Genomic DNA, 22,625 nt, shown 5'->3' with positions numbered 1-22,625 from the left:
TTTTAAACTATACATATGATTTTTGGCTTGATTTGAGCATGCAACACTGAATACTTAATCACATTTAAACCCTTCAAACCACAAGACATGAGATTTTTGCTTTCCATTCAGTCTGAATCAGTAGTACAAGGCTGAAACTGACATGTTTATTTTTAATTAATCCTTTAGGATTTATTTTGCACTTAAATAAACATGCCACTGTGGCCTGCGTGACTACATTGGCTGCATATACTGTATAAAGTACAACTGAAAGAAAGAATGATGACACTACATTGACAGTAAAGGGCGCAATAAAGTTATAGTGATTCATCTTGATGGGGACATGAAACACAAATCAAGACAACCCATCAAATGCACATTTCAGCCAAGTTCAAATTGCAGGACATCACGAAAGTTTTTAAAATAAATTCCCCAGAAACTAATAATATCAACTGAATTTCAAGGCACATTCACTAAAACTCAAAATAAAAGTTTGAGGTGACCAAAATCGTTTTGCTAGTCACCGTGTATGCTGTACAAAAAATCAGGGCAATAAATTAAATACTTATTTAATTGAATTTAATGTCAGCGATTTCAGTCTGGACCAACCAGTTACTGCTACTTTTATCTGTATGTTGCAATAATGTACATCATGCCAACTGTAAATCAAGGGGGTGTCAAACAGAACACCATATTTATACAATGAATTTATGGCAGCACGTGTCAATAATAATACACTAAGTTTTTGAAATCTACGTTATGTTCAAATTCACATGATCATACGTACTTATATTTTCACCAAATGCCAAAATAGGCCTGAGGCGAATTTTTATACACTGCGTAATGATAGACTTCACAGATTTACACCAAGTTTCTAAAACAGTTAAAAAATGCCACGTAGTTACTGATCTGATCAAAACAGGTAACTGTCAAAATCTGGGAGGATCTGTCTCCTGTTCCAGCTGGATCTGAAACATGGGCAAACTGTCAGCAGTTCTGTCACAAACAACTTTAATTCATCACACATAGAAATGAAAGATTACAGTTACGGTAATTTTCTTTCATCAACACTTGCAGGACATGTAGATACAGAACAGAGAAAAGTATGTTCTAGAAGGAGATGAATGGAAAGGCTGCATTGACTGCACATCAACACTGTCAATTCATATAAAAGTTGCAAAAGCTGATGTGTGTGCCAGATTGCTCAATACATAATTTGTTTACAACCATCTTTCGATCATCAAATGAGAAAAAAAACCAAAAAAAAACCAGCCTTTGTTGTCCTGATTTGATCCACATATGTAACATTACATTAAGTTTGCTGTAAATGGCGACACCCAATCGGCTTCTTTTATTAAAAAAAAAAATTAAGTTGAAGAAAGTTCAAACCTAACTTAACTGATCAAACCTTATTAAACTAAAACAATTACTATGGATGATTTCCCAGAAGTAGTTATATGGGCTGTGTTCAATAATACATTCCTTTCACTCTCACTCATCACTCACATGCAGGGTTGTTTTTATTCCTCATCAGGACTTTACATGTACCTGCATTTATTTTTTTGGAGAGTTAACCAAACCTTAACCATGGTCATACTCAGACCAAGGGAGTTTCCAATCATACATCAGTTTCTAAACAGGTTTTGGTCCCCACAGTATGAGTAATACCATGTGCACCAAAAAAAACACACAAGGGGACAGAAGAGAGGAGTCTTTTTTTTTTTTTCTGGGCATAATTGGTGAAATTAATTTGAGCCTGGGAATAATGAATACAAACCACAGAATGTTTTTTTGGCAATGATAGATTATGTATTGTGTCTCTCATTTTCTATATACAGTATTTCTACTACATAAGAACTGACCGCTCAAGCATTGTCCTTCAGCTGTTTTACATAGCTATCTGTAACAATCTCTAATCTTCAATCTCCAACTAAGTAGTAAGTTAGTATTTTCTGCTATTTATTTATTTGAACTGGAACTCTGGCTTGTGTTATATCCCCTCACATAAAATTACATTTTGTTTACAGTATGTGCATTTGTATATACATTTCTATGATGAGAACAGCCATGATATTCACTATTTTCAGAATCATTATTATAGAAGCATGTAATCACTAAACAAGTTAAAGATAGCCTGTCTGTCACCGTAAGCCGCCCTTATAGATACAGAATTAGCACAGCAGTAGGGATTAAGAGAGAGCAAAGTTTGACTTGGCATTTTATTGGTTCAGGGTTCAAATCTCAAGGCTGACAGGGATGATCTTCATTTCTAGTGCACCTGTTGCACCTGCAGTCTCTGGGGAGCAGGTGAATCTCTGGTATGGGATCAGTATTCAGTCTGTCCTCTTGTGGCCACATGCAGCAGGCGGAGGAGCAGCTCTGTAGGCGAGCTACCTGCAGAACCGTGGGCTGGATCTGAAGCTTCGGTCTCCCCCAGGCAGTCAGAGTCCACAGCACAGTTCTCTGAGAAGGAGAAGTGGAATAGAAAAGGAAAGGAACTTCATTTACATTGTGCCCATGAAGCAGTTCACACCGTATCATACACATTAATTTCACTAAACATGACCAACAGATACAATCATACCAGACTGTACCTGAGTTACAGCAGAGTCCTGCAGCAGCGCAACGTCCTCCGTCAGATCCACAGGGTTTCCCTCCTGCCTGGCAGGGTGTGAGCAGGTAGTTCTCCTCCACACAGTGAGCAGTTTCTGGGGAGCTCAGCAGGCAGCCCAGGCCCTCCCCGCAGCAGATACTAGGGCCGAAGCAGCGGCCCCTGTCTCCGGGGCCACAAGACATGCACTGGAGGAGAATTAGATTTAAGCATAAATAAGGTTCTATAAATACAGTCACTTACTCTTTTATGAAAGTCTTTTCATCCATCCATCATCTATACCTGCTTATTCCTAACCAGGGTCACAGGGATCTGCTGGAGCCTATCTCTTGGGTGAAAGGCAGGGGTACACCCTGGACAGGTCACCAGTCCATCACAGGGCATGATGGTCTTTATTCAAAAGATTTATTCTGACAGAGGGTTTTTTCACTCTTCCCTCTTAAATTCCACAATCCCACAGGTGTAGTATCAGCTAAAATCTGAATCTTAAATACTAGATAAAACAGTTGCATTTCTTCTGTTGTACATATATCTTACTTCAGTGTATTTGTGTACATCTTTACACAACACTAGAAGTTGAGAATAATGCAGTCTCATAAGCAACTATGTTTTATCATATTCCCATGAATATGTTTTATGGAAAATATAATTAGTTCTAGTTTTTAGGCTCCTTGATAATTTCATTTGCTGCTGCTTCCTATGTTTTGGCAGGAAAAAAAAACGTGTACATAACACACCTTTTAAATTTACATTGTGTGTATTTTCTACTTATTTATTACTATCATTGAATTATTTCATTATGGTCCTAACACCTCTTCAATATTTACTGAGCAAAATCACTGTGCTATATTCTACATCTCGGATCAAAGGCAACTTGGGAAATTTCAAATCCCAAACTTCCAAAGTAGGTCTAATCAAAGTCACAGATTACAGCCCAAAACAAATTGAAAGGCTTGTTGTCCTCACCTGTCTGATCCCAGTCTCTGGCAGCGCTCGTTTCCCTCCTCGGGGGCAGTTCTGGATGTAACAGGAGGAGGAGAGGGCGATAAGTCCCAGGACGCACATGGGGAACAAGGAGTGTGGCATCGCTGCTGGTTTTGGATGAGCTCCGCGTGCCTGGATGGTTGTGTGGCTGATGTCCCGTTCGACGGCCCACTTATAAACAGATGGACATGAACCAACGAAGCGGCCGACACTCGTATCTGACGTCAGAGTCGCGCAGTTATGCTCCCCACATGCATGCGCGCCCCAAGGACGCTGGCGTGCGCTTGGCGTGTGCGCGAGAGGTCGCGAAAGATGTGGCTCTGCATCAGATTTGTGCCATCAAACAAATCTAGAGGAGAAAACAGCAGTGACAGCCGAAGATGTCCTTTCTGTATTCAGGACTGCGCCGCACTTATTTGGAATAACTTTTCTGAATAATTTCTGCTCGAAGGCAGGAGGAACACACTAAAAATGGCATGACATCAACACCTAATTGAAGTTTGTGGACAACTAATTAGATTTACTGCAATAAGCACCGATTAAGCACATTTCATGGTGATCATGTGGAGTTCACCATTGTAGGACAGGCAGCCAAGGTAACATATAGGCTGCAAAACTGCTACAGAACATACAGCCTGTACAACTTATACATATACACACAAACAACCACATATTAAAAAAGATTTTTAAGAGATATGAATTATTATTGATGGAAACATTATTTATGTATCAGTGTCTGGGTTAGGTCAAGACAGAACCACTGGGTACAGACAGGATTTTTTTGGACATCATGACAACTTCTAGGTCACACAAATTATCCTGGTGACATACCTTAATCTAAACTATTAATGAGCACAACAAGATTAGCATTTCAATTAAACCTTCATTTTCCGTTTATTATTCGGTTCAGGGTCTTGTTGTGTAGAGTTGTGTCTCACCTATTAACTGTTGTGATGCTGATTAACAAATAAGTGACAAACAGCAAAACTGAGCATCAGAGGCAGCAGGTTAATGTGTTAATGAGCATCACAGTGTTCCAGCCTGATTATTGTGGTCTTACTATGCATTTCTGTACTCCAGAACCAAAAGAAATGAAAAGTTTAGCAACACCTTATGAAAACACTTCATCTTACAGATGGGTACAACACCTGATACCTTCAAGGAATCGTGAACAGGAACATCAGCAGATTTTACAGCTGACAAGTTAGTGCGCAGTCAATTTAGGTGGCCTTTATCTGTCAACTAGTAGGGGCAATAATTACTGTCCCTCCAGTACAGGTCTGCTTTAGCACCATTGTAAGTGCTTTATGTTCCACTAGTTGGTGAAACATGATGCTGATGTCTCCATTTAAAATGCAGAACATCTGATTCCATTCTCTCTAACTGAGCGGATACAAGATCATGACCTTGTTTAAGCTTGACGTTGTCAGAGAAACCAAAATATAAATTATATTGTTTGTGAGAGTGAAGCCGAATAAACACTTTTTCCTGACTTCAGTCTGTCATAAAAGGTAATTACAGTGAAGTGTTAAAAGGCAGAACCAAATATGCCAGCCAATATGCAGCCTCTGTCAGCAGTGAGCACACATGTATTTCCTGACACTGCGCCTTCTAATGCTACCCGATAAACACTTGCCATTGTGGGAATTCACGCCAAAAAATACAGTTCAATAATTACCACATGTGAAACATGCTGAAAAGCAAGTAATAAGTTCTCATCATTACATTTTCTGCCTGCATTCACCCCCTTAAGGCAGGAAAACCTACAAAGAAGTGTAGGAAATGTAAATTGGACAAGGCCAAGTTAACATGTCATCACAGTTTTTTTCCCACTGAGCTTTCCTTTGTCAATCTTCAAGACAGACTCTGCACCAAGGCTGCAACTGTTCTCTAGTACCGAATGAATGGGCAAAAAAAGAACAGGGAGTGCAATAGAAGACAGCAATGTATTATTATTTTTTATATTTTCACGAGGTTCCTCTGGACATTAAAAACATGGGCATGTGTAACCTGATTTTGTGGCCTCTTAACTCCAAGAAATACAATTCACTGCTAGACTTCATAACACGTGAAAAAGGAATAAAAAAATCTTCCAAATAGGACCAAAAGAGAAAGGAGGGATAGATCATTTAATGCAAATGTTAAGAGAGCAAGACTAATCTGTGAAGAGAAGTGTATATCAAAGAGAGGGACAGATGTAGTGTCAAAAAATAAATAAATCTAAATATAAATCCAGCTAGCGGTTAATGTTTTTTATTTCCTTAACTTTAAGTTTAACAGTGCATTACTGAACACAAAACGCACAATAAAATGACATATGGAATATAATTCACCTTGTTTCTTCACAGTCTTTGAAGGATTTGCCATCCGTCAGTAATGCACGCGGATGATTTTGGCACGTGGGGTAGGGCTGTGGCATGTGGCACATGAGACATGGTTGGATGTTGATGAAGTGGCAGAGTTCAGTTGTGATTCCCTCCGCAGGCAGGTGTGGCACAGCAAATGACCACAGGTTAGACGGTAGATGGACGATACAGATGAAGCGTAAACAGAGACTGAGAGGGAACATGCAGAGCACGTCTTCTCTCCTGGTAAGAAATGAGTGGGAAAATTAATCAGTTAATAATTAATTAACATGAAACATCAGAAACATTGATCCGATATTCCTGAAACCAGTTTCAAATACGCCTACACAGTTGAAAAAAAAAAAAAAAAAAAAAGTAATCAACATGTGGTTTTCAGTGCATTGCAGAAGTTCCTTTGCTATGTGTTAATTCTTTGATTTATTCTCTCCCTTTATCTTTACAAACCAGATCCTCAGTTTTTTATCTCCTGCACCTCAGAATCCCTCAACAATGAATCACCCTAGTGTTTTGCTTGTTCGTGCTTGTGAGAAAGAAGGGGGATTCTTTCAATTTCAGAAACAAACTCAGCGTAGCTTCTGGCTGTGTTGAATATCTATCCAAGTTGCAGTCTAAGAATTACCAGGAAATTTTAAAAAAGATATTTTTTAAAAAAGATCTTATGAAGCCTAAAATCAGGGAGTGCAACCTCAGGCTAGCTACTGTACAAGATATGACAGGAGTTCAACTGCCAAATTTTACTGAGCATTCAGACTGACAAACTACCCTGCATTTCTGGTTTAAGTGAGAGACAGATGTCTCAGGTGTCAAATCATTGCACAACATCATACCAGAAGGATAATTAAATCCTAATCCCTCTGGTATGATGTATAATCCTTTACAAGAATTGAACACCGTTAGTTTATTGTTTTCTGCAAATATTATCAGCAAGAATTATGGTGTTGAAGTTACATAATATATAAAATGAATATGTACTGAGCAGCAGAGAGTCAAGTTACACTGCAAAAGTGGTTTGAGAAAATTCTGCTAGTTTTCCTATCAAAAGTTGAGTTTTTAATATTGCCTGTGTTGTGTAAATCCCACCTGTAGACATGCTCGGAGTGCCTGCACTCTGACAGTGCTGTGTTCTGTTCAGTGGTTCAGAGTCAGGGGAAACCCCACTCTGCTGGGCCAGATTTGAGGTGAAGCAGGGTCGGCCCTGCAGGGCAGAGAACAGGGCCTCATCCAGGCTGGCTGACAAACGCTGCTCATGAGAGCTGCAGCTAGGAACTGAGGAAGTATGGTGCAAACATTGGCAACACACATCAGCATTAAAAACACATATGTTGTACGTTCTTACTCTTATATACTCACATGAGACTGCATCACTTCTTAGTCTTTTTGTTTGCGGTAGTAGTTGCTTCTCAGCTGTTAAGTCATCTGTTGACTCCTTTATAACTCTACTTAGATCTTGCTTCTTTCTTCTATCTACCTCTAATTTATTATCCGTCATACTGGACTGGGAGTTAAATTGGTCATTTCCTTTATCTGATGAATGTCCTGATCCAGTGCCTTCCAGTGTAGTCCTATTTATGTTTATGGGACCAGCATTATATTGAACAGAAGTGTTGTTTATTGAACTTTTACTGAGGCAAGGAGAGTTCTGGGACTGCCTGTCTACACTGGAGGCTATAAGTCTTGAGGCCTGTGGATCACCTCCTTTTCCTCGTCTCCCCAACATCCCGTCTCTCCTGACCTCCCCTTTTTGCAGGAGGAAGTGGTCAATACGGGTCTTCAGTTGGGGATTAGGAAGAGGCTGGGAAGTTGATGTGAACAGGACACCAGTGAACGGGTCATTTGGGGGTCGGCCCCACGTGGCTTCCCTCTTGTTGTACTCCTCTAGTGTTGTATTATCCACTGACACACCACTCGGCAGTAGCATCGGCAGACACATTACTTCTTGGGTTATTGGGTCAAGGAACTCTTCTGGGATGGAAAGTTTGCTGGAGTCAAAAAGCCAGCAGATAAACAAGGAAATTATCTGTTGTTATTAAAAGCTCTATATTACCTACAACAAAAAGGAGACTGAAGAGAAACACTGCTTCATAAATACATACCTTGGAGGTGTGGCTGTTTGCACTTCTTGTTTGATTTGTCGGACATGTGGGGCAAAAAACACTGGTTGTGGAGGCCGACTTTCACTAGCCTCATGGGTTCTTTTAATTCTTTCCACTTCTTCCGCAGGGCAACAGCGAGCAGGTTGTCCCCACACAGCCAAAGCCTTGAGTCCCAGAGCAGACGCTGCACCACCAAAAGGTACAGCCACACGAAGGTGTGTCACAGCACCTAAGGAGAGCAGACCACGGCTCCACAGTGTCTCTTGTCGACAGTTCGTAGGTGGTGGAGGAGCTGGGGACAGGAAAGGGGACCGGGGGCTAAAATTTGAATGTGTGAAACAGACACGGGTTTCATCTCTAACATCACAACGACCTACAAGTTTGAATTCTAGTCCAGGATAGCAGGATTCAGTGTCTGACTGACACTTGAAAACATGGCCTCTTTGTTCAGGTTCATCTCGTGCTGCTGTACCCCACTGCTGGGCCTGAAGACTCCAATGGTGGCCATTACTCTGGTGAGATTTACAGTCATGATCCTGTTCTTTTTCTCTATTCTGTTCATTCTGGTCCTTTACCTCCATCTGCATTTCTTTCTTTTGCTGAGGCCATTTGTGGCCTAGACCAGAATGCTGGGAAGGTAGCACATCAGAACTGGTGCTGATCTCCAGTCTTTTGCAGGCCTGTCCTTGGTCCATACCCCATGGCCACAGCTCTATGTCCACCCTGGACAGTTCCACCTGGAAGTCAAACTTCAATGTTACCTGAGAGGAAAGTAAGAAAAAAAGACAATTTGGTAATTATTGGGATGAATGTATTATTAGTGTTTTAATTTAAATTTTTGCAAAGGAATGACCTACTCTTCCTCAATATATACAGTGGGTACGGAAAGTATTCAGACCCCTTTAAATTTTTCACTCTTTGTGTCATTGCAGCCATTTGCCATTTTATTTCTCATTAATGTACACTCAGCACCCCATCTTGACAGAAAAAAAAACTGAAATGTAGAAATTTTTGCAAATTTATTAAAAAAGAAAAACTGAAATATCACATGGTCATAAGTATTCAGACCCTGTGCTCAGTATTGAGTAGAAGCACCCTTTTGAGCTAGTACAACCATGAGTCTTCTTGAGAATGATGCAACAAGTTTTTCACACCTGGATTTGGGGATCCTCTGCCATTCTTCCTTGCAGATCCTCTCCAGTTCTGTCAGGTTGGATGGTGAACGTTGGTGGACAGCCATTTTCAGGTCTCTCCAGAGATGCTCAATTGGGTTTAGGTCAGGGCTCTGGCTGGGCCAGTCAAGAACGGTCACAGAGTTGTTCCGAAGCCACTCCTTTGTTATTTTAGCTGTGTGCTTAGGGTCATTGTCCTGTTGAAAGGTGAACCTTCGGCCCAGTCTGAGGTCCTGAGCACTGTGGAAGAGGTTTTCTTCCAGGATATCTCTGTACTTGGCCACGTTCATCTTTCCTTCAATTGCAACCAGTCGTCCTGTCCCTGCAGCTGAAAAACACCCCCACAACATGATGCTCCAACCACCACGCACGCCAAAAAGTTCAATCTTGGTCTCATCAGACCAGAGAATCTTATTTCTCATAGTCTGGGAGTCCTTCATGTGTTTTTTGGCAAACTCTATGCAGGCTTTCATGTGTCTTGCACTGAGGAGAGGCTTCCGTCGGGCCACTCTGCCATAAAGCCCCGACTGGTGGAGGGCTGCAGTGATAGTTGACTTTGTGGAACTTTCTCCCATCTCCCTACTGCATCTCTGGAGCTCAGCCACAGTGATCTTTGGGTTCTTCTTTACCTTTCTCACCAAGGCTCTTCTCCCACGATTGCTCAGTTTGGCTGGACGGCCAGGTCTAGGAAGAGTTCTGGTCGTCCCAAACTTTTTCCATTTGAGGATTATGGAGGCCACTGTGCTCTTAGGAACCTTGAGTGCTGCAGAAATTCTTTTGTAACCTTGGCCAGATCTGTGCCTTGCCACAATTCTGTCTCTGAGCTCCTTGGGCAGTTCCTTCGACCTCATGATTCTCATTTGCTCTGACATGCACTGTGAGCTGTAAGGTCTTATATAGACAGGTGTGTGCCTTTCCTAATCAAGTCCAATCAGTTTAATTAAACACAGCTGGACTCCAATGAAGGAGCAGAACCATCTCAAGGAGGATCAGAAGAAATGGACAGCATGTGAGTTAAATATGAGTGTCACTGCAAAGGGTCTGAATACTTATGACCATGTGATATTTCAGTTTTTCTTTTTTAATAAATTTGCAAAAATTTCTACATTTCTGTTTTTTTCTGTCAAGATGGGGTGCTGAGTGTACATTAATGAGAAATAAAATGAACTTTTTTGATTTTGGCAAATGGCTGCAATGACACAAAGAATGAAAAATTTAAAGGGGTCTGAATACTTTCCGTACCCACTGTATATGCTAATTGCCACATGGATAAATAGGCTAATCTGATATTTTCCCAAATAGACTGTGATTATTAAAATCAAAAGGACGTGGCAGCGATGACATTAGGCCATCATAGCTCATAGTTTGATATGCCCACGTGATGTGTTAAACTAACAGTTCAACAAGCAGGGAAATATGTTTACTCACTCCCTTACCAAAACTTACAACATTGATTTAATTGTAGCTTCACATTTACAGTACACACAAGAGCAGTGTTAACCTTTTTTTATTTAAAACTCTCTATTTAAAAATGTAAACCTCTGCCAAAGTATGACAGTGTCATCTTACCTGTACAGGTGGACGAAGGAAGTACTCCAGTTTGAAGCCACGTCTTCGGAGAGCAGGGTCGGCTGACACGAGGTTTGTGACATCATAGCCATCTGCGCACAGCTGCAGTTGGTAAATAAATGAAATGAGTTTTTAAATTAAAGTTTGATATTAAAAGCTAAAAGAAAGCAGCTAGAGTATAAACTTTTCAAATATGAGCAACTTTGCTGTTTCAGGGGCTTGCCTCATTGGAAGTGTGGTTGAGAGCAACCAATTTGAAATAAACTAAAGATTTGATATGCTACAGAGAACATCACATGGCAAGAAAGATGGCACTATAAAATATGATGTGAAACAGTTGAAAACAAAGTAAGAAAATATAACTGAAGAACTTTTGAAAAAAAAAAAAAAAAAACTTTCCATCCGAACTGAGGTGAAAATACAGCCATGACCACATCGCAAAAAAAAAAAAGAAAAAACACAGAACATAACAAGGTCAGCTGTGATTCAGACTCCCACACACCACTTTGTCTCTTTGCTTCTTTATTTTCACATTTGTCCTCCACCTACATCCTGTGGTATGTCTATGTACATGTATGTCTATGTATTGATTAGTCTCAAAACTGAACCTCAAAGGGAAAAATAAGGTGAATCACACACTCATAATCTCTATTGGAGTGTTGAAATGAGGGGTTTAGCTGGCAGGTGATCCTTGCTGTCACTAATAATGTGTCAACCAGATTGTTTCATCAGTTTTGTACTCCAGAACTAATTGAACTGAGAAGAAAGCATTGCACATGTTATATAAGACAAAACAGTGGTCAGTCTGTAAAATGTATCGCACCTTGTTGCAATGAACTGTTGTGTAAAAGTGTGGCAGACAGAGATTCACAACCATTTTTCCCAACCTGCAAAGACAAGGCAATTTTAGAGCTACACACAGACACTTCACAGATTCAGTTTCAGTAAAGAGTTTACCGAGTTTTGCCATACAAGTATAAATCTATGTAGGAAAAACACCTCTCCAATCAAGAATATTCTCAGGACATAAGTCAGCCATTACACATGAAGATAATATCTCTGCTGTTGCTCACCTTAATGATGTGAGGCGCCACATGAGATTTCTTTCTTTTTTTCTTTTTTTATTGTTGTACTTCAGAGCTATACATGCAGCCAAACATCAGTTTTAGTCAGCTAATAGGTCAAGGTAAAATTAAGCTTTCAATGAATGCAACAGGACTCACAATGATACACCACACTGTCCTGCATTAATAGAATCACATCTTTGCTGTGTTCGAACCTATTGATCCACAAGACCTTTGACGTCATAACAAAACAACCTTCACAACCTGATTCACTTTTCTTTTTACCAAATTTCAATAGAGTTCAAGAAGGTAAACATATAGTATTAAAAGTAACAAAACAGAAGATAGTAACTTTCATTTATGTGGGACCTGAGGTCAGTTATTTAATATTCAATAAAATAATATTACATTTCACACAGATAAGTAAAGATTAGTTAATCAATTAGTCAGTCAACATAAAAGTAACAACACATTAAATATTTCCTGTTTCCACTTTCTGAGAACCTGCTGCATTTCTATGTTCTATGTAAATTTCAAGCTCTGGGATGTTCACGGGTCAAAAAGCAACTTTTTAAATAAATGATTACACTTTTTAGTAAGACCTCAAGCTGTAATGTATCATTTGTCTTAATTACTGAGATTTTCTGCTGTTCGTTGCCTTAAGCTCTGGTAGGTTATGATGGCAAATTTAATTATGTTCTGACATCTTATGGACCAAGCAATCAGATGATTAAGCACCAAAGTAACTGGACCATTATGAAAACAAAACTACCATTAGGGCAATTCTTTAAATATCCAAGTTATATAATGTCCAGCTACAGGAAACTAAAGTTAACCACATATCACATAAAAACCGTAAGATCTACAATAAAACAATATTCCTGGACCAGATATAGGAGGGTCTGCACGGTGCATTAGCAATACGATAATTTGCTTCACCTTAGAGCTAATGCTAAGCCAAACTATAAACAATTATTAACAAAACTAATACAACTGACAAAGCTTACTTTACTCCGTGGTTGATGAACCTGGGCGTTTTGACTCTTTCTTTGGCTTGCTTGTCCAACTTTGCTAAGTAGCTAACAGCTAACAACAAGAACCACTAACGCTAGCTAGTTTAGCGGGGCAACTATGGAAGCCGAGAAGAGACATGCTTCACCGACTACGTAAAAGCGATTGTTTCAATGCAAAACCAATGAAGTACGAATAAGTGTAATTAAACTGCTTATTGATTAACTTCTAAAAATTTTTGGACGTTTAATAGGCTACATTTTGAGCACTGACAGCGAAAATGGAGGATATATCATAAATATTGTAATCTGAAGTTTACTGCAGAGACAGTAAATCAAATTCCATCAATATTAGATGTGATCACCTTTGTCTTTAAAACGACACAGTTCTCCAGCCTATACTACCACACAGTTTTTCAAGCTATGCTGTGTTTTAAAATAAACTGGAGAATTTGCCCCATAGTTAGGTGGATTTAGGTTATGTCAGTGCCTTTGGTATCTTCATGTAATCCAAGGCTGATCATGATGTTGAGACTGAGGCTTTGTGGGGGGCCATACCAAGTGTTGCAGGACTCCATATTCTTAGTTTTTATTCTGCAAAAAATGTTTTTTTTTACTTTTTTTCCTTTGGTTAATGATCTCATGACTGCTGAAAGTGGTTCCAAGGTTGGGGACCAGTGTGATCATCTAAGAATAACCATGCATTCTACTATTTGTAGGACTCTTGGATAAATAATTTGTTCTGTGACAAAATGTGATGAATTATTCACATATTTTTATTAGTTCTGCTGAATTTTAACAAAGGAATGATTTTAATCAAGCCAGAACAGTACCAGTAACATAAATGCAAACAATAAATCTGAAACATGTATAAAATCAGTAGCATTTTGTTCTCTAAACAATGCATTACTGTAACTACATTTATCACCTACATCAAAAGGAACATCATTTTTGGACAGGGTTGCTATGATTGCACCATTATGGTAGGCCAATAGGCTATCTACACAGTTAAAAAACACATAAAGGAAAGCTCAAATGGCACATATTTTCTCTGTATGTTCACCATAATATAATAACAGTAATAAAGATGATAATACTATGTAATACCTTAGAGATAAGTTAATATTCTTGAGCAACATTTTTGTATGCTGGCATAAACAACACATATAAAAGCCATGATATTCACATCTGAGTCTACTGTACATCATAATTTGTGTGTAGGACACTACATAGTGCAGTTAGCCTGAATGAAAGAGGCAGACTCTTCTGATTTCACTTCTCCCCTGCTTTATCTAAACAAACTATACAGAAGAAAGTTTTCCAGGATATACAGACTGTTTGGAATTTCAGTCTTGCTGCTTTTTTCTCAAGCTTTGATGTATATCTTACTGTATGTAAAGAAATCCCTTTACTCTTTATATATCTTCACTTACTCTATTGCCACTAGTCCCTCTATCCTCAATCTCATAAGCTGAAACTTTTCATATGTATACACACATGCTCACATCTGTCTGCACACACATACTCTCTCCCTCTCACACGCAACTCACATTTACAATCTATTATAATTATTTCTTTCTTGTGTATCATACATTCTATAAAATGTTTTTATACTGACTGCTTTCTCAGACTTCCTGGCTGTGAATGACACAATTATCATAATAACCAAATTCAAACTGTGTGTTTCCATTCACGTTCATCTTGCAGTTCACTGAGGGAAATAAACCATTGGGGTTGGGAGTGCTGTAAAAGCTCTTTAATGACCTCTAGTGTTCATTTTCAGTCACCGCAGACGACCTGTAGTGAAGGCGAAACAGGCCCTCCCACGTCTTAAAACTTATTCGATTGGGGTTGATTATCAGCTAAACATATCTATTTAATTCAGTTTGTAGAAAATATAAACTCTGTTGCTTTTAATGATGTGTTTTAATGGGTCATGCATACTGGACCCTGTGCATGAAATGACTTAAAAACTGAATCAGGAATCAGTCTGTGTCTTTTAATGTCAATATTTGTTAGGATGGAATCGTCCAGCCATGTGTAATAATTACTGATAGTATAATTAAAGCACTCAAAATAACAATCACGCTCTTGACTTTTTTTCATCTATTCCCAGCATTGGTTATTCTTTTATACATGCTGGAAAGTATGGAATAAGGCGCTCTCTGGCCAAAAATGCAACTTAACATCACACACTCTGACCACTAATTCTACTTTTACAATACCAGTGACACAGACTTACAATGAATAAATACGGCATAATATTTTTGTTATTCATTTCTGACAATATCCCTGATTGTCTTGGTCCTTTTCTAGCATGGCATTAGATGCCCTCTGTATTACAGCTGAAACCTAAAGACTGTTATTTATCTGTTTGTTTTTCTGCCATTCATCAGTGTGGCACACTTTTCATGAACACTGATTGTGTAGGATGCAGTGTTCAACTAGCAAGAGAAAGGCTGCTTAGGAAGTTAAAAAATCACTGATAGATGAATTTAACTTCACCTTGAGATGGCCTGCTTCTTACCAATAATCTTTTTTTACAGTCGACCTTTGTAGCTGTTAAGTGTCTATAGTTGCTTTGAAAAGTATGACAGACTGTACTGATTTATTCTATTGTAGCCTGAAATGTTTTTTACTCTGTGCTGTAGTAGTGTTTTTTATCAGAGGCCTTGTCACTGTGTGTATTTTAAACTGGGTAATCTCTAAGTTTTTCATTGATGTGTCTCTATATTTCAGTGGACTCTATCCTCTCCAGGCGTGAGGGTCCTGCCCAGGGAGGGGCAAGCTGGTGGAGAGAAGGAGGGCCCTTCTGGTCTTCACAAGGTGGGGATAGGGTAAGGGCAATAGGGCCAGGGAGAGAGGGTGGGGGCTGGGGAGAAAGAGGTGAGAGGGCTGGTGGTGGAGGTGGAGAATTAGAGGAGGTGGGGGAGGTTGTAGTGATAGTGGTAATGGTGGTGGTGGTGGTGGAGGTTGTAGTTGGTTTGGCTCCCAACTGACTCATACGTTTTTCCAAAGCTTGGTTTTTCTGCAGCGTTTCCACATAGCTGAGCTGCAGCTGTGCCTGGTATTTCAAAACTCGTTCCTTCTCGTCCTGCCAAGTGTGTCGCTCCTGGTCGAAGTTGAGGGCCTGACGTTCCCGTTGTTGTCGTTCCAGGCGCAATGCAGCCTGAAGCTGCTCTAGCTGTCTGCGCAGCTCCCCTGCTTCATCCCAGTGACCCTCCTGGCCCCTCTGTGACTGGTGGGCATCCTGGCGAAGCTGCACCTCTTGGCAGAGTTGGGCCTCATGCCGTAGCTGGGCCTCTTGACGCATTTGGGCTTCATGGCGGAGATGGGCCTCTTGACGCAGCTGTGCTTCTTGGCGTAGCTGGGCCTCTTGACGTATTTGAGCTTCGTGGCGGAGATGAGCCTCCTGACGAAGCTGGGCCTCTTGACGAAGCTGGACCTCTGGTCGAATTTGGGCATCCTGACGCATTTGGATGTCCTGCTGCATGTGGGCATCTTGCCGCTGCTGCACATCACGCCATTGAGCTTCCTCACGTTGCTGCCTCTCCTGTCTCTGAGCTTCCTGCCTTTGGGCTTTGGCTTCATCGCTCTGAAGACTCAGCAGAGTGTCTGATGTGGGGGTGAGGGAGTTGGTTGAAGGCTCAGTGGGGTTACGTGGGCAGTGGACAGCTCCCCATGGTGGCAGCAGCCCTGCAGCAGCTAAGTTCGGGCTCACGACAACCTCTGCACCTCTGCTCACTTCACTCAGAGCACGCTTTAAACTAAGCACCTCTGCCTCAAAGACACCCAGCTTTTCTCTAAGGATGGATACCTATGAAAAGGAAAGGAGAATAGGCTATCACAGACAGTCTAATTCAGTTTTAAATGTAGTAGTTGTCAAAAGGCATCTTATAGATTCATACTGTAAATCATTCATGTAAATGGTGCTTAAATAACATTGACATAAAACCTGCTACCTCTTTAGAGCTGCAATACCAAACATTTATATTTAGTATATGTGCATAAGCTACTTATGAGCTCATACAGCATAAAAGAAGAAGAAACTATTTTAGTTCTAATATATAATATTGCCCAAATCTCAATTTGTCGTAGTCCACTTGCCAAGTTTTTTGAATCCCTCTGAAGGATTTTGAGGATTAAATGCTCAACAATCCCGATTTAGTGGTAAGCATCCTAATCCTGCAATCTTACTTGTTGTAAATTATATTTGGACTGCTGTGGATTTTAAGCAACATTGTGTTGGTCTTTTTTGGACTCTACTGAAGCTTTCGATAAAATCAGATAAAGTCATGTTACTTGTGTTGTATTCATGTATTTTTTGGGTGATATATGAATACTATTTTTAAACATTGCTTTGAAAGGTTCATTGTCCTTAAATACTACAAATATACAACTATGAGCTGATTACATAGATCTGATTTTCTAACCAGATACTGTGACAATTAACTAGCATTAAATTTGGCTGTCTAATGATAAAAGCATATTTATTTAAATATGCCCAAAGCCTAGTGATGAAATAATGATGACACTAACCAAACTATTATGAGTATTTATAAACGTAGGACTTGTTTTACACAATCTATGCACATAAAATTAGGAAAGAGAGAGATTCATTTTAAGCTCCTGGTTTCGATTCAGCTTTCTTTACTATTACTGTTTAAGTAAACATACTGGAAATCATGTTTTCAGATTGATTTTGTTCACTTTTTGTACACAAATTATCTAAAATCTGTGTTTCTACCAGACACCTATGTGATTTTATGTACTTTGTATATTAAATTGTGGAATAACATGAAGAAGACTATTTGTAAATGATTTATGTAGACTGTTTTGACTTAACATATTATTACATTTGTAAATTATTCATTTGTGTTTTCTGTTATTTGTAATCCTCAGTGTTAAAGTCTTCTGCTCTGAGAATTAAGTAAAGTGTAATTGAAAACCTGCCTCCGACAGAGTCCTTCTTAGCTCTCCTTCACACTTCTCCAGCTCCAGACTCTTGGTGCTATAGGAGTCCTTTAGGCCAAGCATGGCCTCCTCACGCTCCCTCAGTTGGGCATTGAGCTCCTTCAGCTGGCCTCTCAGGGCCACCATCTCTCCAGCCCGCTGGGTCACTTCAGCCTGACTCTCCCTCAGCTGCTGCTTCAGCAGAGAGATCTCTCCTGCTTTCTGACACACCTGCCACATAAAGAATAAATGGCAGATATGTTTTGTAAGATTTAGGAACTGTGGTCACTATATTTCATATCCCATGGCATACATTACAGTTGCTTGTACACACATCCTTACACTGAACACTTCACCGCTCAGTCTACTTTAATGCAACACTAATTGCATTTTACTGAACTAGGCAAGCACACCAACTTTTGTCTCACCTCCCACTTGGTCTCCTCCAGACGAGGCAAGATGTCAGCCTGCTCCTTCCTGTAATCCAGACACTTTCTCTCCAGCTCTTCCCTCTGCGCCAACAGAGCTGCCATCTCCTCCTGGAGCCTCCTCTTGTCCTGGGACAGACGGGTGATCTGGGCCTGCAGGGCAGTCTGCGATCGCTGAGCACGACGAGTGACCTGCAGACAAAATGTACATATACTGTGTAAATTATAAACGATAGTATCCATATGTATGTGGAACATTTACACCACTGATTTTGCAGAAAACCCTTCTTGTTCTTTGGAATCAAGATACATGTAAATGTAAGAGTGAAAGCAAACCTTTCAATGTTTTACCCACATTTATTCACACAGGTTGAATTTGGTCTTGGTGCAGGTAAAGACAAATAAAGTGCAGTGACATCTTGATGTTGTTGGATTAATGTATGCAGTGAGGTCACCTGCTGCAGGCGCGAAGCATAGTTCTGTCTCAGCTCATCCATCTGTCGCTCCCAGACACGCTGCTTCTCCTCAAACACCTGAATGATAGCTGCCTCACTTTGGTCCAGGTTTCTGCGCATATGCTGCACCTGGTAAAAAGAAAAAAAAGAGGATTGATGCCACAAAGTAAAAGTAGAAGAAATCCAACTTGCATAGCAAAATATAAAACTATAAAAGCACTGGTATGTTGTACTGCCAAATTTAATGCATTGCAAGTTGGTGATGTTAAAGGGTAATTTCACCCACATTACAAATTATAATAATATATAATAATAATGACATTATAATAATAATAATGTCTAAATGCCCCTGTGATGGATACACCAATGCTGAAAAAAATAAAATAAAATAAATATTACCACACTTCAATACAATCTTCAAAGAATAATATATTTTAAACCCAAGAATGTCCTTCTGATAATCTATTCTATAACAAAACTAGTCCACTCTGGACTCGGGTGTTTATCATGAGTGAGTATGGCTTATCCAGAGATACATGGTCACTTTTTACAACGTCAATGAAACTTAATTTCCTTCCAATGTATTTGTGTGGCAGTGGAAATTTTGGAAAAAAAGATCTCAACACCCGGGAAAGCAAACTAAACATATTTACAGAACATGACCTCAAGTAAGTGATCCTTATCATCATCTTTTCCTCTTTAGTTTTAATGCTCAACTGTAAATCAGACATTTCTGAGTGGCCTCTGACCTCTTGCTCTTTCTCCCACAAGCGGTCCTCCAGGTCCTGGATGATATCATCAGAAGAGGGGGAGGGCCGCAGTGGTGCTGGGGCATCACTCAGGTGGCTCAGTCTCTGATAGGATGAGGAGCTCTTCCCCGAGGATGACCGGCCACTGTCTGAGGCACTGAGGCCATTCTGCAGGAAACACCCAGATTGTTAGTCATTAAAGATAATAACAGCAGTGTGTTAGCCCAAGCAATTATGGGTGATGGCCAAACCTGGTAGCCAGGCTTTTCCAACTTGTCCAGGCCTGCAGCTGCCCCAGCCATGCCCAACCTGTTGATGTGGCTGGTGGAAGCACTGAGAGGCCCCAGGACTGCTGGAGGCCCACAACCAGTCCCCGAGCCTGTGTAGGTGGGCAGGCTGGTCAGGGAGTTTCGCCCTGAATCAGACATCCCTCCCTGAACCACTTCATTACTATTTCCCCCACCCTCACTTCTGCTGACCCTTACCGGGCTGTCCTGGTCAAGGAGCAGGGCCTCTGGGACCTCTCCTGATTCTCCTCCTCCTCCGTCCCTGCCTCTCCTGCCTCTGCCCTCACTGAACCCTTCACTCCTTGCCTCAGTCTTGCCCTCGCTCCCAGCCCCTCCTGCCTGACCCACCAGGTTCTGCATGGAGTGGAAGCTCTTCGGAACCACTGGCTTAAAGGCAGAGGGACGAACGAGGCCTGAGTTGTTCTGCATTGCCTGCAAAAGAGATGGAGGATGGTAAGAAAGACAGTAAGAAAAGTAAGAGATATATGAGCTGCAGCTCACAGACAAAAGTGCACTGTAGTAAAAGTTTCTGTGATCAAATTTAGCACTGAGAAGTGAGATGAGGTGAAAAGAGATTGTGGACAAGGTTCACAGTCTCCCAACATATAAAAATGAATTCTTAAGCTCAGGTAAGGAATATCACAAGCATGTGAGTATTAAATTAAGATGGTCTTGAAAAATATAAACCTGTTGTTTAAAAGTTCAAGTCATCTTATGACCCCCTTTGATTCCTTGTAAAACCCCCTCTGAGAGTGTTAAACCCCCAAGGTGGGAACCATTGTCCTGAAGCTTGAAGTACCTGCTCAAGTTTTCCCGACACTGGAAGGATCTTGGGCGGATTGTGGTTTGGAGGGTTATGGCTGGCTGGATTGTTCTCACCGTCTGTTCTGGCGGCTGCCATCTCTCTGTGTTGGTGTTGGTTTATGCCAACACCATTTTTGTCATTTGCTCCTCGGCCCACGATGTTCCCACAAACATCTAAAGCTGCAGCCTGCATTTCTCTCTCTCTTTCTCTCTCCAACCTCTCATTCTCCAGCCTCTCTCTTTCCCTCTCCCTCTCCCTTTCCCTTTCTCGCTCCCTCTCCCTTTCTATCTTCTCCCTTTCAATTCTCTCTCTTTCTCTCTCTCTGGCCCTCTCCCTCTCCCGCTCCCTCTCTCGCTCCAGCCTCTCCCTCTCCACTCGTTCCCGCTCCCTCTCCCTGTTCCTCTCTCTCTCCCGCTCCCTCTCCAACCTCTCTCTGTCCCAGTCTCGGTCCCGGTCTCTGTCTCTCCCCCTCTCACGCTGCCTCTCCCTCTCCCTCTCCCACTCCCTCTCCCTCCTGCCAGCTCCATTGCCACACTCCAACTGGTTGTTGTTGCACGGGGCTGTCATGGTACATTCAGTGTTGGTAGAGGAGGCTGTTTCGGTGGGCCGGTCAGTCCCAGTACAGGTCCCAGTCCCGATACTAACACTCCCTCGTTCATCACTAGAAGCCGTCCCGTCTGATATAGTCGCTGGGGGGCGGGGCAGCCGCTCTGCGCTGCAGCTGCGGTCAGCAGGGCAACGGCGAGAGAGAGGAGGAGCTCGGGGCAGGGTGGTCCTCGTGCCCACAGACTTCATGGCAAACTCCTGCTCTCCTGCCACCCCACTGCCAACACTGCCCATAGTGAGGGTCAAAGGTCAGGGATTAGAGGTTAGGAGTCAGGATTGGGGAGGGTCACAGATACATTTGGAAGTAGTGTGGGTCATCACAACCTAATGCAGGTAGTGGGGGTACACTCACTAGAGGAACACAGAAAAACGAAAGGAGTTATACAATATTGTAATTGCATAATGACTAGTTATACAATAATAGCTAATGCAGAATAGATTCCAGCCCACATACAGGGGCAGCGTGGTCCTCCTACTTTGATAAAAATGAAAAGAGTCAGGTAGATAAGACTGGACAACCTCACATGTAGTGAGGATATAAATAAAGTTTAAAAATAAAACTGTCCTGTAGTTAAATGATGCCAGTGGAAACAAATCAGTGTTACTTTCTGTTTACAGTGTCTGTAGTTGAGAGTAAAGATGTTCAGGATTATTTCTGACTATTTTCAGTTTCTGTGTACACACACACCCATGCAGTTAATAGGAAAAAGTACCAAAGTACACTGAATTTTGTTTCCATTAGCATATTTGAACTGGATTTACAACGAGTAAATAAAACAACAGCTGAGCCAGAATACAGTTTATTTTAGGTGTCCTGCTTTTATACACTTTGTTTCAGATAAAGTTGCTTAATGTGTGAAAATAATAGTAATTGATAAATCTGACAAATTTTTGCTTAGGATTTTTTTTTCTTTATTCCTGGCTATATTAATAACCTAACAAACTCAGATCTAATGAACATTATGACACCAAACAGTTAATTATTCCTCAGAGCCATCTAACCCCCCGGCACATCTCTTATAAACATACTGTAATAAAACTCTAATAAGAAGACATCCAAGTGCACTTATGAAAAACCATTGTGTTTACAGCATTATGGTGATAACACATCATTAATTGTTATTTTAGAGCTTTTTACTATAAACAGGTGTCCATGAGGTTTGCTTTGTGATATAATTGTAAAACCCGACATTAAGGTGCCACACAACCCAACACAAAAATACCACATGGCCTAAACACTGTCAAAGAGGTTTGTCAACACCTCTCACCTCTCTAACACAGTCTCAGAGTCAACACCTCAACAATTTAGGCTACTCACTAGAAATATTGCAAGGCATGTGTGTTAGATTGCATTAGGGTCCAGTGTCTGGTCTTACAGAGGGCCCTTGTATTAAGATTCTTACAAATAATTAGTAATTGCTATATAGTGAGCTGATATTATGTTCCACATTGCATAAGCCAATTAGTGTTTAATGAAATAATCACAAGCTGACA

The 22,625-nt window shown here is 40.8% G+C and overlaps 3 protein-coding genes across 5 annotated transcripts; all 3 read right to left on the bottom strand.

The window, feature by feature from the left end:
• Positions 1–414: 414 nt before the first annotated feature.
• On the bottom strand, positions 415–3,767 carry avp (arginine vasopressin). Its single transcript, XM_026321971.1, has 3 exons — positions 3,557–3,767; positions 2,574–2,778; positions 415–2,442 (listed from the first exon to the last, which is right to left on the bottom strand). Exons 1-3 carry the CDS (start codon positions 3,674–3,676, stop codon positions 2,306–2,308), a joined length of 462 nt encoding a protein of 153 aa, XP_026177756.1. The 5' UTR covers positions 3,677–3,767; the 3' UTR covers positions 415–2,305.
• A 67-nt stretch (positions 3,768–3,834) lies between these two features.
• Positions 3,835–12,981, bottom strand: ubox5 (U-box domain containing 5). Of its 3 annotated transcripts, XM_026321969.1 has the most exons (8): positions 12,846–12,981; positions 11,598–11,661; positions 10,775–10,876; positions 8,034–8,794; positions 7,291–7,919; positions 7,021–7,206; positions 5,908–6,162; positions 3,835–3,923 (listed from the first exon to the last, which is right to left on the bottom strand). In XM_026321969.1, exons 2-7 carry the CDS (start codon positions 11,649–11,651, stop codon positions 5,945–5,947), a joined length of 1,950 nt encoding a protein of 649 aa, XP_026177754.1. In that variant the 5' UTR covers positions 11,652–11,661; positions 12,846–12,981; the 3' UTR covers positions 3,835–3,923; positions 5,908–5,944. The 3 variants fall into 3 exon arrangements, with proteins under 3 accessions (XP_026177754.1, XP_026177753.1, XP_026177755.1); XM_026321968.1 differs by lacking the exon at positions 3,835–3,923 and having other exon boundaries at positions 5,812–6,162; XM_026321970.1 differs by lacking the exons at positions 3,835–3,923; positions 11,598–11,661 and having other exon boundaries at positions 5,812–6,162; positions 12,846–12,962.
• A 2,445-nt stretch (positions 12,982–15,426) lies between these two features.
• Positions 15,427–21,365, bottom strand: lzts3b (leucine zipper, putative tumor suppressor family member 3b). Its single transcript, XM_026321111.1, has 8 exons — positions 21,028–21,365; positions 20,520–20,958; positions 19,685–20,152; positions 19,434–19,601; positions 18,685–18,813; positions 18,230–18,421; positions 17,802–18,032; positions 15,427–16,665 (listed from the first exon to the last, which is right to left on the bottom strand). The coding sequence occupies exons 1-8, from the start codon at positions 21,363–21,365 to the stop codon at positions 15,577–15,579; spliced, it is 3,054 nt and encodes a 1,017-aa protein (XP_026176896.1). The 3' UTR covers positions 15,427–15,576.
• Between the last annotated feature and the right edge of the window lie 1,260 nt (positions 21,366–22,625).

The sequence above is a fragment of the Mastacembelus armatus genome, chromosome 9 (genome assembly GCF_900324485.2).
Source record: "Mastacembelus armatus chromosome 9, fMasArm1.2, whole genome shotgun sequence".
Taxonomy (NCBI): domain Eukaryota; kingdom Metazoa; phylum Chordata; class Actinopteri; order Synbranchiformes; family Mastacembelidae; genus Mastacembelus; species Mastacembelus armatus.
The sequence above is the reverse complement of the archived record's forward strand: the minus strand, read 5'-3'. Positions and strand labels throughout refer to the sequence as shown.

Excerpts from the sequence above, each read along its gene's own strand:
- avp (XM_026321971.1), bottom strand. The coding sequence starts at position 3,676 with ATGCCACACTCCTTGTTCCCCATGTGCGTCCTGGGACTTATCGCCCTC. Across the intron at positions 2,779-3,556 it reads CAGAGACTGGGATCAGACAG|TGCATGTCTTGTGGCCCCGG; the intron begins GTGAGGACAACA and ends ATTCTCCTCCAG. Across the intron at positions 2,443-2,573 it reads AGGACTCTGCTGTAACTCAG|AGAACTGTGCTGTGGACTCT; the intron begins GTACAGTCTGGT and ends TCTCCTTCTCAG.
- ubox5 (XM_026321969.1), bottom strand. The coding sequence starts at position 11,651 with ATGGTTGTGAATCTCTGTCTGCCACACTTTTACACAACAGTTCATTGC. Across the intron at positions 7,920-8,033 it reads CAAACAGCCACACCTCCAAG|CAAACTTTCCATCCCAGAAG; the intron begins GTATGTATTTAT and ends TTTTGACTCCAG. Across the intron at positions 6,163-7,020 it reads CACTCCGAGCATGTCTACAG|GAGAGAAGACGTGCTCTGCA; the intron begins GTGGGATTTACA and ends ATTTCTTACCAG.
- lzts3b (XM_026321111.1), bottom strand. The coding sequence starts at position 21,365 with ATGGGCAGTGTTGGCAGTGGGGTGGCAGGAGAGCAGGAGTTTGCCATG. Across the intron at positions 18,814-19,433 it reads TGTGGGAGAAAGAGCAAGAG|GTGCAGCATATGCGCAGAAA; the intron begins GTCAGAGGCCAC and ends TCTTTTTACCAG. Across the intron at positions 18,033-18,229 it reads TGGAGGAGACCAAGTGGGAG|GTGTGTCAGAAAGCAGGAGA; the intron begins GTGAGACAAAAG and ends TTTATGTGGCAG.